The sequence below is a fragment of the Girardinichthys multiradiatus genome, chromosome X (genome assembly GCF_021462225.1).
Source record: "Girardinichthys multiradiatus isolate DD_20200921_A chromosome X, DD_fGirMul_XY1, whole genome shotgun sequence".
Lineage (NCBI taxonomy): Eukaryota > Metazoa > Chordata > Actinopteri > Cyprinodontiformes > Goodeidae > Girardinichthys > Girardinichthys multiradiatus.
The window spans coordinates 3,959,655-3,974,166 of record NC_061817.1 but is presented as its reverse complement, the minus strand read 5'-3'; the positions used below and the strand labels follow the sequence as shown (position 1 = coordinate 3,974,166).

Here is a 14,512-nt window from a genome sequence, read left to right as displayed (position 1 = left end):
GTTCATAGCTCGTTTAGAGACCCTTTTAATGATATGCTAATTTTGTGAGATAGGAATTTTGGGTTTTCATGAGCTGTATGCCAAAATCATCCGTATTAAGACAATAAAAGACCTGAAATATTTCAGTTAGTGTGCAATGAATCTAAAATATATGAATGTTAAATTTTCATCATGACATTATGGGAAATAATGAACTTTATCACAATATGCTAATATTTTGAGAAGGACCTGTATATATCACTTCTGTAGACAACAAGACTGAATGTACTTTCTTACCTCCTGGCAGTTTTAACAAGCACACAAGGTCATAAATCTTGTTTACGACCATTTTTTTAGAAAAATTAAAATAATTACTTGCAAATTATATTTTGCTGTTTTAAAACAAGAACAAGTGTTGGAGCCATCAAAGGCAGAAGTAAAACCAAAGCAAGTGCCTGCCCTGGTTTAGCTTTAAAACTGTTTTTATTGGGAAATTTTAGTTTTGGAAAATCTGTTCCGTAAATGATGACATTTTCAGACACTGCAGCTCAGCATTAGAATGGGAAGCTGGGATTTCCTCAGGTCTGAGTTGACTGACATTTCACTTACTTTACCACCACTGCCATCCAGAGCACTAATACTTGAATCTGCAACTAGAATGAGTATTTTTAGTTTTCTCCCTTTTTGGCTTCTCTCTTTCCCTGTTTTTATCCAAAACTTTACCCCCAAACTCCCACCCTTTCTCTTTTGTCTATCCACCTTGTCTTTTTTTTTTTTCGGCTGTGACTGCGTAGTTGGAGGTGCCATGAATGGCTACTGGAGTGACAGCCCATGGTAAAAGAAGAGCAGATGCCAAACGCCAGATAAGAAGAAGGGAACAACGTGGAGGAATATTGAAAAATGGCTGAGATTAAAGGGATTACAACAGTTTGAGTGCGCCCTGAACTGCATCTACCTCTTGACAAAGATGCACAGATATAACATTGATACATTTTTTTTTTGCTTTTTTTAGTCATAAAGAAAGAGACCGATAGATCATTTTTATGTTATCAACATTCATTAGCATTTATTTGTCTTACCATCTTTTTCAGTATTTTTGATTTCAGAACAAACTATTAAAGGATACTCTTTCTCTTTTGTACATAATTGAAATGCTGCTAATGAAGAATCAAATGATCATCATGATAGGAAGCTAAGCTTTCCCCTAGTCCTACTCCTACATTCTTCATTTATGCTCATACATTGTCCTGGGAGATAAACAGATTTTACGAAGTCAAATATTTGATTCCTTATGACTGATTAGATGCTACTTGTAATCTTCTGCCAGATTCCAGTGATGCAGCTGAGAACATGGTTTAGGAGAATAAATTGAGATTAGAGCTATCGCAAAAAAATTGATTAAAACTTAGTTCATGTTTATCATAGAGATACAACCACAAGGAAGAAAGAAAAGTTAAGACTGATTAAAAAATCTCTTCCAGAGGTCACTTATATGTCAAAGGGTCACTAATTCAACACTAATTGACAATTAACCACTACTACTTTAACTAAGATGTAAAATTAGGAACCCCACCATTGCTAAATTCATTCAGTAAATTAGTATTACAGCCAGTTACATAATACAAATAAACAGTAGATTTGTATGGTTTGTATTTGTTTTATATATTGTGTATGTTTATATGTTATAAATAAACATATACAATATAAACATGTAAAAATTCTCCACATTTCGTAATTTTTTTATTATCTTCTTACCTTCCCACAACTGTTCCTAATGACTATAATAGTCACTTTAGTGGAAGGTTCTGCTTGTCACAACACTGTAAATATGTATACGTTTCTGCATGGTCTTCCAATGCAAGCAGTAATTACACATGTGAATATTGCTTTAAGGAAAGTTGACATTTTAGTTAAAAACATAAGGAATGTATATAAAACATTTAAACTACTATAAGAGTGTATGCGTCTGGATGCATACAATAAAAACTGGCATGCAGAACAAAGCTACTGTAATCTCACCTGATGCTAGAAGAAGTGGGTCGGGCTAAAATTACGCATGCTCAAATGCTGATGCTGTTGGTGGGAACAGATCAACCTACGTACTGTATTGGGGATAGGTAAGGGGGGAGACATATTATTTTTTCAGGATGGGAAGGGGTACCATTTATAATAACTGCTATGAAGCTGCTTTGTTATAGATTTTGAGATTTTTATTTGCTTTTCTATTCAAGGAAAACTGTTGAGAAATGTATGTATTTTTTAGATATATGCAGGTAAATGTAGAAGTTGAACTAATCTGAAGAAACTAAAAAACGGTCAAAAACATTTTCAACTCGACTCCTCTGCTGCAAGTGAACAAAACTGTCTCCTTCCAAGACTGCTTCTCACCAAAGTTCCTCGTTCATAGTTTGGACTCAGCATTTTAGTTGTTTTTAATCTACAATATACTGTTATTTATGGTATCATTTAGATGGCCGTAAGTTCAGAAAATAAACACATCAATAAAAAACTTACAATTATGCAGTTTAACACTGAAAAAATGTATGACAGTTAACCTGTTCCCTCAGGCAAAAATGGATTGTGGTTCATTTTAGTGCACCTCCACATCTTTTATAATCCTTCTTTCCTATTTATTTGATTTGAAATGGTTTTTTGCCATTGACAGTTGGGTAGTTGGGACATATTTTTAGCCTGACTATAATCCATGATTCTGCCAAGATTTTATTTCAACTTTGATTTATGATCCAGGCAAGAGATTGTGTAAGAGTTCGAATTCAACGAAGATTAAACAAATCTGAAATTATTAAATTATCTCTTCTGACAGGAAAGTTTGTTATAGAGTGTAGTGCTCTACGATATTTATCTCAGATGGATTCAACAAGTTAAAAGAAACAGTGGGGCTGAAGGAACCTTTCCAATGTGTTTTTTTTTTTTTTTTTTTGTGTGTTATAATTGCTATTTTTTAGCTTCTGTCCATTTTGCTAATGTTTCTTGTGTTTTCATTCATTTACAACTCAGGTATCTATTTTCCATATGATTCCTTTCTGTAATGTTTCCCCAATTATGCATTGTATGTATAAAAAACAAAAGACTGGAGAACAAAAAAAATGAACTCTTTTGTGCATGTTTATGCTACATGTTCTAGCCACCAAAATGCTATTTTAAATTCACTATTTGTCCTGCCTCCTTCCTCCTTGTGAGGTCCCCTTTATTTCCCACCACAAATAATAAATCATCACTTCTGTGAGACACCAGCCTACCATGCACACAAAAACAATTAAAGAAAATGGCTAAATGGAGTATGTTTTGCACATGGAGAAAAAAACTGACTCAAAGGGTGACCTCACTGAGGAGGGGACAGGAATAGTGAATACCATAATAAAAGAATAAAGTCAAATGATACTGAAGAAGAGAATAGGTGTACATGCTTTAAAATGTTGTGTTCTGAGTATTCTATCAACTGAGCAACGTCGAAGTGAGGAGATGGAGAAGGAAAAGTTCTGGGCAAGACAGAAAAATGTGATGAAATGATGGAGGACAGAAAGAAACAAAGGAAAATTCCGTTGATCATGTAAGAATGTGAGCTCCACTGTTGCTCCACTATTGTGCACTGTTAGTATTGTATGACATCACCTTGTGTATGTGGTTGTGTATTGCTGTAACACTTTAGTTTTCATTCATTTTGTTTTCTGTTTTCTAGTACTTTTCTTTTCAACAGCCTCTGTTTGTTCCACATCAAGGCCAAACAGCCTTCACAAACTTCACTTCCAGCTTGTTCCATCTCACACAAGTGTAGCTTGATTGATTGCAGAATGTCATGTCAGCAAACACAAACTTAAACAAAATCTAATTAGTTATCACTAATGTGATGCAGCCAAAACTGTCTGTTGGATTTAATCAGAGTGAAAAACACCAACAGAGGTCTTCCACTGCTATTTATTTATTTATCCGTTTATTTTTTTGTTTTCGTTTTCTAGACTTCAGCCTGATCCTGGTTGGCTGCAGTCCTCTGATTTAAAAATTGAACTCATGGATTTTGGACTTTATTGCCATTTGTTATATCAGAGAACTGGCCAGCCTCCTCAATGACGTCTGCATTTGAATTATTTGTGTGGGTTTCTCTGAAGTAGAGAAGCATTAATTTGTGTCATATTCAATCTTTGTTCATAGTGGACTTGCATGCTGAGTTTGCTGTGGGAGCTTCGTACTGATGTTTTTGTTTGTTTTGTTTTACTGTATTGATACAAAGGACACATATGCATATACACACAAAACCTTTAAATTGGAAACTACATATTAAGAGGAGTCAATTTTCTTTCTTGTATTTATTGCACAAACTTAAAAAGATTATTTTAAAGCTGTGTGCCTGTTGTAAAGTAAAAACGCCTTTCTATAATTTTAAGCATTATAAATATCACAATGGACTCTTTGCCAGCAGCATCTTTGGAGTTTAAAAGCCTCAACTGTGGCTTAAATGTAGTTTCATTATCCTCACAAAAAACATATCATCCAAAAAGAGTGTTTTAACAATTACTGAATAAAAGAGATGTTGATAAAGATGTGAAACAGCCTTAATATAAATTCATCTCATATTACATAATCTCACAGGGCAGAAAAAAGAAGATTCCAAACTTTACTTTGAGTATATTTATACAGGGGGAAAAACACCAGGTTTAGAAATGATTTAAACATGGTTTAAACAGAATCCCTTAAAAATGTGTAAAATTGTGATCTAAGTGCTTGTTTATTGATATTTTGACGCTGAAACACAGACAAACACAAAAAGTGAGAGTGAGTACTCTTTAAAGTGAGTATTAGGTGATGCCATTTATTTACAAATCTTTTATTTTGCAGCTAAAGATACAGTTAAATTCTGCTTTAGTTACAAGTAGTAAAAAAATAATGTTTTTTGCTAACTCTGACTTTATTTTTTATTTCCTTTTAAAAATGCATATGTTTATTTTTTTGGCAAGTTTATTCATAGCACCATTCATAGACAAGCCTGTGCTTTACATGACATCTGAGGAATGACAGCAACAAAAATTTTTTCTTTCCTGATTTAAAGGAACCAACAGTTTCAACACATCTCAGGTTTTCAGGGAGTTTGTTCCAGAGCCAAGGAGCACAGAAACTAACCATGTCCTGTCTTGTCCTGAAAACAGAGTAGGCAGGTCTCTAAAAACTCAGAAATGTAATTTGGCCTTAGACCATTTAATGCTTCATAGACCAATAGCAGAATTTTAAAATCTATTCTTTGACAAACAGGGAGACTATGCAGTGATTTTAGAACTAGTTTAATATGATCCATTTTCCAGATGCTGGTATGAAGATGTATACATAGGTGAAAAACTGAACCAAAATATTATATAAACACCAACTGAAGTAAATAAACAAAAGTATTTAAGTAAATGTGCTCATTGTGGAGAATATTATTGGCTCTTGCCATTTTGATCTTTATACAAACTGGGCATATAATTAGGTGATGTTAGCTGGTTAATTAGAAGGGTTAGGGAGAAAGACTGTTAATGCACCTAAACAAATAAAGAGGGACTAGCAACTCTGCATGTTGAATTTATTTCACTCTGGAAATTTCTGTGGCATTTTATTAAACCAGCAAAGAACTGTAACTTTTAAAATTGGTGCTTTACCTTGAGACCAGGAACTGGCATTTGAGTGTAATTTCACCTCGCATGAGATAGAGAGCAGAGGTCTATTATTAACACGCACCATGTAGCGCCAGAAATCACTAAGTATTGTCAAAGATTTGGTCAATTCAATTCAGTTTTATTTATATAGCGCCAATTCACAACACATGTTGTCTCAAGGTACTTCACAACAGTCAGGTACATACATTCCAATTAATCCTAACCATTGAACAGTGCAGTCAGATTCAGTTATTTATTCAAATTGGATAAAACGTTTTTCTGTCTAAGGAAACCCAGCAGATTGCATCAAGTCAGTGACTTGCAGCATTCCCTCCTCCCGGATGAGCATGTAGAGACAGTGGACCGCCACTGGCGTTGACTCTTCTTTTTTCTGCCCTGTGAGATTATGTAATATGAGATGAATTTATATTAAGGCAGCAATCCCTCATACTGAGCATGCATGTAGCGACAGTGGAGAGGAAAAACTCCCTTTTAACAGGAAGAAACCTCCAGCAGAGCCAGGCTCAGTGTGTGCGGCCATCTGCCACGACCGACTGGGGGTTTGAGAGAACAGAGCAGAGACACAAAGAGAACAAAGAAGCACTGATCCAGGAGTACTTTCTATGGGAAGGAAAAGTAAATGTTAATGGATGTAGCTCCTTTAGTCGTTTCACCTAGAAAGAAAGAACAGATAAACTCTGAGCCAGTTTTCAAGGTTAGAGTCTGAAAGAGAGCACATATAATTAGTTACAGTAAAAGCTAAGTCAATCGCCATGTCTAGGAAAGAGAAAGGGTTAAACACCGAAAGACAGGGCCATGTGGATCATTGGTAGAGGGTAAGCAATAAGTTGCTGCCAACAGAAGCTCGGACGATGCCCCTCTCCAGAAAGGTGTCACAGGTAGACACAGAGCCAGGCCAGGTGTAGCTTCTAGGAAGAGAAAAGAGAGAGAACAAAGTTAAAAGCTGAAATAACAGCAAATAATGCAAAATTGGAGAGTAGTGTGAGAATGTAGCAAAGAGGGTGAAAGTGGTCATTATGTCCTCCAGCAGCCTAAGCCTATAGCAGCATAACTACACAAAAAGTTTCAGTTCAGATTATTTAGTTAAACGGCGCTTATTTTCAACAATGTCGTTTCAAGGCACCCCACAAAGGGTCCGTCCCACTGCTGGCCATTGTTAAACTAAAAACCACAAGGATTGGGATACCTCTCTCTGTCAGACTGATTATAACCATTGGAAAAGAGAAGGGGTCATACAGGTAGCAGAAATGGAGGGTGTGTTTGGATCTCAATCATAACTGAGCCGGTTTAGGCTAAACCTGACTCTCCCTTACTCCATCCAACAGGGAGGGAGGAAGGCTCCCTCCCTGATAAACTAAGCCACTCTAACTATAAGCTTTATCAAAAAGGAAAGTTTTGAGCCTAGCCTTGAAAGTAGACAGGGTGTCTGCCTCACGGACTAAAACTGGGAGCTGGTTCCACAGGAGAGGAGCCTGATAACTAAAGGATCTGCCTCCCATTCTACTTCTAGAGACTGTAGGAACCACCAGTAAACCTGCAGTCTGAGAACGCAGTGCTCTGTTAGGAACATATGGAACAATCAGATCTCTGTATGGTGGAGCTAGATCATGAAGGGCTTTATATATCAATCAAAATTAAAATTAAGCCTTTCAGTAACAAACCCTTTCAGGTGGATCTGGCATGAACCAAAGGATGGACATGTTGAAAAGCACCTAATGCCCCACTGTTAACTATGGTGCGGGATCTGTAATGCTTAGGGCCTACAGTATTTATCTTCCAAAGCCATTGGACTCTTGTTGGGATGCAAGAAAATGGTCAAAATACCAGAAATCAAACACAAAAACAATCCTCTTCCATGGCCACCCCAGTCCCCAGTCTTGTATCCTTTTAAAAAGCAGTAGGGGAAGCTGAAGAGGAGAAGGCAGAACAGAGGACCTGTGACAATGGACTATTTAGAGATTTTGCAAAAAGGAATAGTCAGATCTGTCTCTCCTTATGCTTTAGCCTTTTGGAATGTTACGTTTCCTGCTCGGAAGTATTGGCAGGAGGAGTACCGTCGGTTATACCACTAATCATTTTAAGAAATATTTCTTAACATTGGATTGTTATCACCACTGAATAAAAATACTCTTAAGGGAAGGTTGGATTTCTTTTCACCCTACGCTGCTGCAGTTAAAGATTATGAATAAAATAAAATATTTTATTTCAAAGCTTTTTCATACATCTTTATCAGGGGTTCCAACAAACATTTGAATATAGTGGGAAAAAAATCTAATTTAGTATTGATGCTTTTGGCAAAAAGACAAGCATGCTATATGGTTTCATACTGGATGTTAGCTTTATTGCTGAAGAAATAATACTATAAAATTATTTATGTGATGGTGGATAAAATAATTGCAATTCTGCTCATTGATTATCCTAAATCTCCTGATTTGTGGCTATCTGGATCTGAATGACAATTGATCATTATGACAATCAGTAACTGTGGATTTATGGTTATACGGTTTCATTGGCTATATATTGATGAAGGCTACACCAGCAACTTAAAACATTATTTTAAATATTTTATTTTTGTTTGGTCTCTCTTTCTCTTTCATGGCCCCATGCTTGATTAATAAAAACTCTATTTTTAACACCATCCCACTTTAAAAAGTAAAACTTTAAGTCCATTTTACTTTTCACACAATTTAAGATATATTGTGTTGCTATTTTGTCCTTATAACTTCCAAATAGAGGTTTACGTTTCTGCACTTCTACATGTGTGTCTTTTGTTTCAACAGACACAATGTCATAGGGAATTAAAAACTCCAACATTGCCTTCCTACTCTCTAGTAGTACTTGGCTTTTAAAAGTAACAAAAAAAAAACCTTGAATAAGATGCTGTCATAAATTAAAAAGTATTTGACGCAAGTAATGGCTGGTGCTGCCAACCCAAACACTTTAAGATGCCACGCCAGTGAAAACAAACAGAAAAAGGCATTATTTTATCCATCTGCATCATCCAAGTGATGTGACCTGACCTTTATCTACACCAGAAGTGGATGGTATTCATTCTGTGTAAAAAATCCAATAAAAAAATGTTGAGATCTTACATGATTTATAAAAAATAATTATTATTTGACTTTTCAACTATTAACCATCTGTAAAGAATGGCATTGTGAGCCATGGTCTGGTGTTTGAAGGATCAAGAGTTATTGCTTATACACTTTATGTCCTGACTAATTTATATTTTTATTTTTCCTTGCAGTGCTGAGCTTCTAACTCAACCACCACAATCTCATAATGAAGAGGAAAACAGTAAATAGGTCTGCTGTTCCACTTTTCCCTAATATTTTCAAAGTAGAAACTGAAAGGAAAGACCAAGAGAAGAGAAAGGAGTTTTACAGATGCCCTTCAACCTGATCATTTCCATTATCATATGCAACACAAAAGAAAAAACCCTTTTAATTATGAGCCCTTTTGAATCTTTTCACGACTTTTGAAGCAAATGATGAAGCAAAGCACAGAAGGAGCTTCCCAAATTAATATCTTGAAAGCTGGGGTCTGGAGGCCATCTACCAGAAGGTCACTATTTCCACAGCTGTGTATAATTATTGCTTTACTGATGCCATCTTTTATTTCAAATAACTCTAGTCACATATTTTGGTTTCTGTCATTTTTTGAGATTTTCAGCTTTATAAAGGACCATGAATGCTTAACAATTTTGAGTACAGCCTCTTGCAAAGTTCCTACTGTTCGACTCTCTAACTAATCAGTACTAAGCTACAGGACCTATAAGAATAAACAGGGGTATATTAGATTAGGGAAAATGCAAGCTATCCCCCCAGTCTTGCAGTACACTGTAAATGTTATCTTGAGACATCCCAAATCATAATGTCCATTTTTACCAACTTTGACAGAATTTAACCAAAGGCAAACACTTGGATGGGTATATCAGATGGTACAAGCAGAAACTCATGCAGACATTAACATTTGCATAACAAGAAAACGAGTCTTTCACTGAAGATTAAGATGCAACTGGATCTCTTTTTTTCTTTGCTTTTTCCAATGTTTTTATCCCACCTCCACTCCCTTCCCTTCATTGAAACTGCTCCTCATCTCTAGCAAATGTTGCATGGCATGAATTGAAACAACTGCCACCAGAAAAAGGCAATTAGAAGAATGAGTAAAATGAGAGGAAAGATATATTAGAGAAATAACATCATATTTTTTCCACTTGGTAATTTTAGAAAAAATTACCAAGTTACCAAGTTAAACCCCCTAACTTGTTGTTATAATAAGAAAAAGACACATATCCTAAGGAAACAGCACTTTCTAGAGACATAATGAATGAAGAAGAACTCCTGTGTCCCTTTAGCAAATGAAGAGGAACAGAGATTCTGCAGACCATGTTCCCCCCAGGATGTGAAAGAAGACAGACTTTGTTAAGAAAGCAGGTCATCAGCAATATTAGAAGAGCGTCTCTGCTAAGATATTCTAGGAACAAAAATGACATTGATTTTTCAAGGCATTGTTCACCAGCATGAATATTTTGCATGTCTTCTGCAAGCCACTGATCTCTCCTTATGAATAACAATTCTAAAAATGTAAGTGTGTCTACTTTGAACTGTTTGTGTTTAAATGCCACAGACTGTACTGACAGTCAGATTTAATAATAGTACGATGCCTAAAAAATGCTGTGCGTATTACAAGAAAGGATAGCTACATGATACATGGAAACCCTTTCTTTGTATATATTCTGGTATGTATTCTGGTAGTGCTAGATCATTCTTCTGTTTCTACTATTACTTCCAACAGGGCTGCTTTTCTACTTCCTTCCCACACCACTTCTTCTGTTCATTCTTCTTCTTGTGGCCTTTATCAAAACCTTGGACTATACAATGACAGCTGTGTTTGCCTGTGCCAGTAACCAGATGCAAACCTATTAGTTCAAACTAAACTTAGCTATCACTGATTCTTTGAGTCTGAACTGAAAATTTCTGTTGTCCCTTTACATGGATTTTCCTGTTTGACCCAGGTATCTAAGATATCAGTCTGCTCTTGAAACCTGGTCAAAGCATTTGCAAAGGGATTTTTCTCACCACAACATTTCTGTTTGTTTGACTCTGTAATGTTTCTCTGTCAGGAAATGGGGTAAAAAAAAAAAAAAACCATTAAAAAATACAATAATAAGGTTTATCTGTTATGCAAATTACATAAAATGATAAAATACCCTGAAGTAAGAACAAACACACAGCTGTGTGGAACCATTTTAGAAATATCAAATTCAAAAAGCTGGCATCGCAATAAAATGTAATATATTAAGATAATATGCTTCAGATTCTTAACAATTTTAATTTATTGCCAAAATATAAACTAAATACAGAAACATTCTTAGATATCTATACATATAAATCTGAAAACAATATATAGATATGAACTTATTTAATTACAAAATTATTAAATTAAACATATTTCTCCCAACATTCAGAGATGATCTTTTCTTTACTGTCAAATGGGCACTTGTATTGCAGTCAGATTTTTTATTTAAGTTCAGATCTTGCTCTTTTTCTCAGATATTTCATGGAAATGCATTTCTCTAAGCAGCTATCAGCTACACAGTGTATCATAAACACATTTTTGAAATAAGTAATAAATCCCAAACAACAAAATCTTAGTTGTTCAAACATTCTGGGAGCAATCAAAGAACTGTAGTCTCTAAACCCTGAGGGATTCAGGGAGTGAAATGTTTTAGAGAAAATTCCAGAGTGGAAGCTTTCCGCTTTATTCTTTTTTTTTTTTTTTTGTACAAGTAGCTCAGTGTGGAAACCAGTTGATTTGTTTTAATCATGCTTGTACTTCCATGTTTTACTGTAACACTGACATGAGTTAGTTTTGTGAGCTGCTAATTTGTTCAACTACATTTACTGATGAGAAAGGAAAGGACAGTAGAGGAAAAAAAAAAAACAGGCTCAGAGGCAATCAATTTGGTCAAGTACCCACACTTTTTCATCAAATGTCTGGAGAGGTTGATACGTTTTATATCAGAGAAATTTAATTTTTGAATTATTGGTATTCTGATTTTCCAAGATGCTTTATTTAATTTATGTGTTCCATATCATGTGGTGTTTGGTTTGTCTATGGGAACTTTGTGTGAACTGTTCTGGAGCTGTGACATTGGCAATGTTCTCTTAATCTTTAAAATGAAATAGAATTGTGTGGGTTAACAATATGGGGACAGGCCTTTTCATCCCTTTGCAATGTAACTTTAGCCTTTTTGTATGTCATTTTCACAGTTTAAGATGGAGGTATCTATCATGGGACATTTCATACTACCCACCAGGGAACTATTTGCATCTGCTTTAATAATCAGTGATTTCAAGTCATTTTCTATAATTAAAGCTTCGTCTGTAAGAAAATGCAATTAGGCTCCAAAAAATAATCACTGGCAGCAGAAGGCTACTCAGAGTTATCTTTATTTGATGGAGGGTCATAATCTCATGTTTTTGTCAACAGTCCTAAATGTGGATCAGAACAACTGTCAATGGGAATAGGTGTAATTTTAAATCCTCATAAAATAAACAAATAAATAAAATTAAACATGAAATTAGAATTTTTTACAGATCTTTCTCTTCATAATTCACCAGAACACTTAACTACCCAGAGAAAAAACCTAATACCCAATAGTTTCATAGATATTATGAAATGGTTTGTTGACTGTATGTAATGGAAGTAAGTTGGCACTAAATGGCAGCTCATGTGCATGAATTGTGGTTTAAATTAGCAAAGGGGTGAATTGACCTGGAACCTGAAAATAGTCTAGTTTTTGTCTTTTATTACTTGTGCAGGCCTTTTATTTTGTACCAGATAAACATAACATATAACTTAAATATTCCTTCCCATCTGTTTGCTTTCCTTAAACAGAGTTGAGCAAGTTATGATGAAAAAGGTCTTCACAGTAATAAACAAGAAATACTGTGAAATAATTTTTTGCTAAGGGCTATAGAAGTCTTTGTAGAATTCTAGTATTTTTGGTAAACTTGCTATAATAGTATTTCCTAATGTTTTGCATTGAAAGTTTATACAGAATCTTCACCTAAAAAATTGAAAACAGGGTTGATTCTGGCTGAGTAAAACTACCATAAGTCTAACTTTGTTTGTATTCACACTGAAAACAATCTAGAAGTGAGCTTTGTACCCGTTGTGTACTTGATTAATAGCAAACTTTGTCAAGTCTCAGCATGCACGATGAAATATTTCAAAGTTACTTCACCACCTGCAAGATGTTGGGCAGAATCAAGTTTGTAAACTGAAGTTCAAGCAAAGTTTACAAACTCAAAAGCTATGTCATATCTGCAAAACATAAGTTGTAGCATTTACTTGATATGCAAGCAGGCTATCTAAATGAAGTATTAAATGTTTGGTTTTATTGTCTCATTTTATTTTGCTGTTTAATTGCAAATGTCTGTTTCTGATGGATGGTTAAAAACAAATAGCATTATAACTAAATCAACAAAGAACAGCTTTCTCAGGAATATTTTGTATTAAAATCAGACATACAATGTGAAATATTATGATGATGCTGTATATATTTTCAACAGTACCAATTCTAACTTCAGATAAATATTCAGATTATTTCAAACTGTTGATTTGGATCTGCCCAATTTTACTTGAAGCCTTGAGGTAGATTTTTCAGTCTAAACTGTATGTAGCTACCCCTTCAGACCGCTGTAATTTGTTTCATCTTCTGTAGGATGAAAAGTAATTCCTACCTATTTATGTCAACAAATCAAGCAAATGTTTTCTGTATGTGTTTCAAGCAGAAAAAGTATCTGAACATCAGTGACATTTTTGTGGCATGGAATTATAAAACTGTGATCACATATAGACCAGTAAGAGAATCTATAAAGGCTTTGGTAAACAAGCATGCAATTAACATACTTAAAAGACTATGCAATTACTAGGTTCAGCTTTTTGTGTATTATTTTACAAGACACACCTGATCTTGGTCAGGTTGGATAATTAATTTAGACTTGTAGCGAATTGCTAATGCAGCCCCAGCTTCATTGATTGGTTTTTGTCAAAAGATGTTTAAAGTTGCAGAAAGGGAAATCTTTTGCCACGTACATGTATTTATATATATATATATATATGTATATACAGTACTGTGCAAACGTTTTAGGCAGGTGTGACAAAATGGTGTAAACAAAGAATGCTTTCAGAAATATAAATGACTATTTATTTTTATCAATTTCACAAAATGCTAAGTGAGCGAACCTAAACATTCAGCCAAAGTTATTAGGAGCAATCTTCAGCGTAAATAACAACAAGACTTACTGGTATGGTATGATCCCCACAGAGCCCTGATCTTAACTTCATCCAGCGTGTCTGAGATTGCATGAAGAGACAGAAGGATGTGAGAAAGCCTACATCCACAGAACATCTGTGGTTAGTTCTCCAAGATATTTGGAACAACCTACCAGCCGAGTTCCTTCAAAAACTGTGTGCAAGTGTACCTAGAAGAATTAATGCTGTTTTGAAAGCAAAGGGTGGTCACACCAAATATTGATTTTATTTAGATTTCTCTTTTGTTCATTCACTGCATATTGTTGATTGTCGAATATAAATGATTAACACTACCAATTTTGAAAGCATTCTTTGTTTACAGCATTTGTTCACACCTGCCTTAAACTCTTGCACAATACTGTATGGATATCTATCTATCTATCTATCTATCTATCTATCTATCTATCTATCTATCTATCTATCTATCTATCTATCTATCTATCTATCTATCTATCTATCTATCTATCTATCTATCTATAGATAGACATATATATATAAATTATTATTATTTATATTTGTTATATATATATTACAAATATAAA

The 14,512-nt window shown here is 34.7% G+C and overlaps 1 protein-coding gene across 2 annotated transcripts in view; it reads left to right on the top strand.

The window, feature by feature from the left end:
• LOC124863150 (potassium voltage-gated channel subfamily C member 1-like) overlaps nt 1-14,139 on the top strand; it is a 239,019-nt gene extending 224,880 nt beyond the window's left edge. Inside the window, exons 5-6 of one of the 2 annotated variants that reach the window (XR_007037063.1) lie at nt 774-3,550; nt 8,893-14,139. Coding sequence is in view for 1 of the 2 variants with exons in the window: in XM_047357409.1 (XP_047213365.1) it covers nt 774-817 (44 nt within the window). In the remaining variant the exon portion in view is untranslated. Of the gene's footprint in view, nt 1-773; nt 5,860-8,892 lie in introns of those variants that run through there. The other variant, XM_047357409.1, reaches the window with a different exon arrangement.
• The last annotated feature ends 373 nt before the right edge of the window (nt 14,140-14,512 follow it).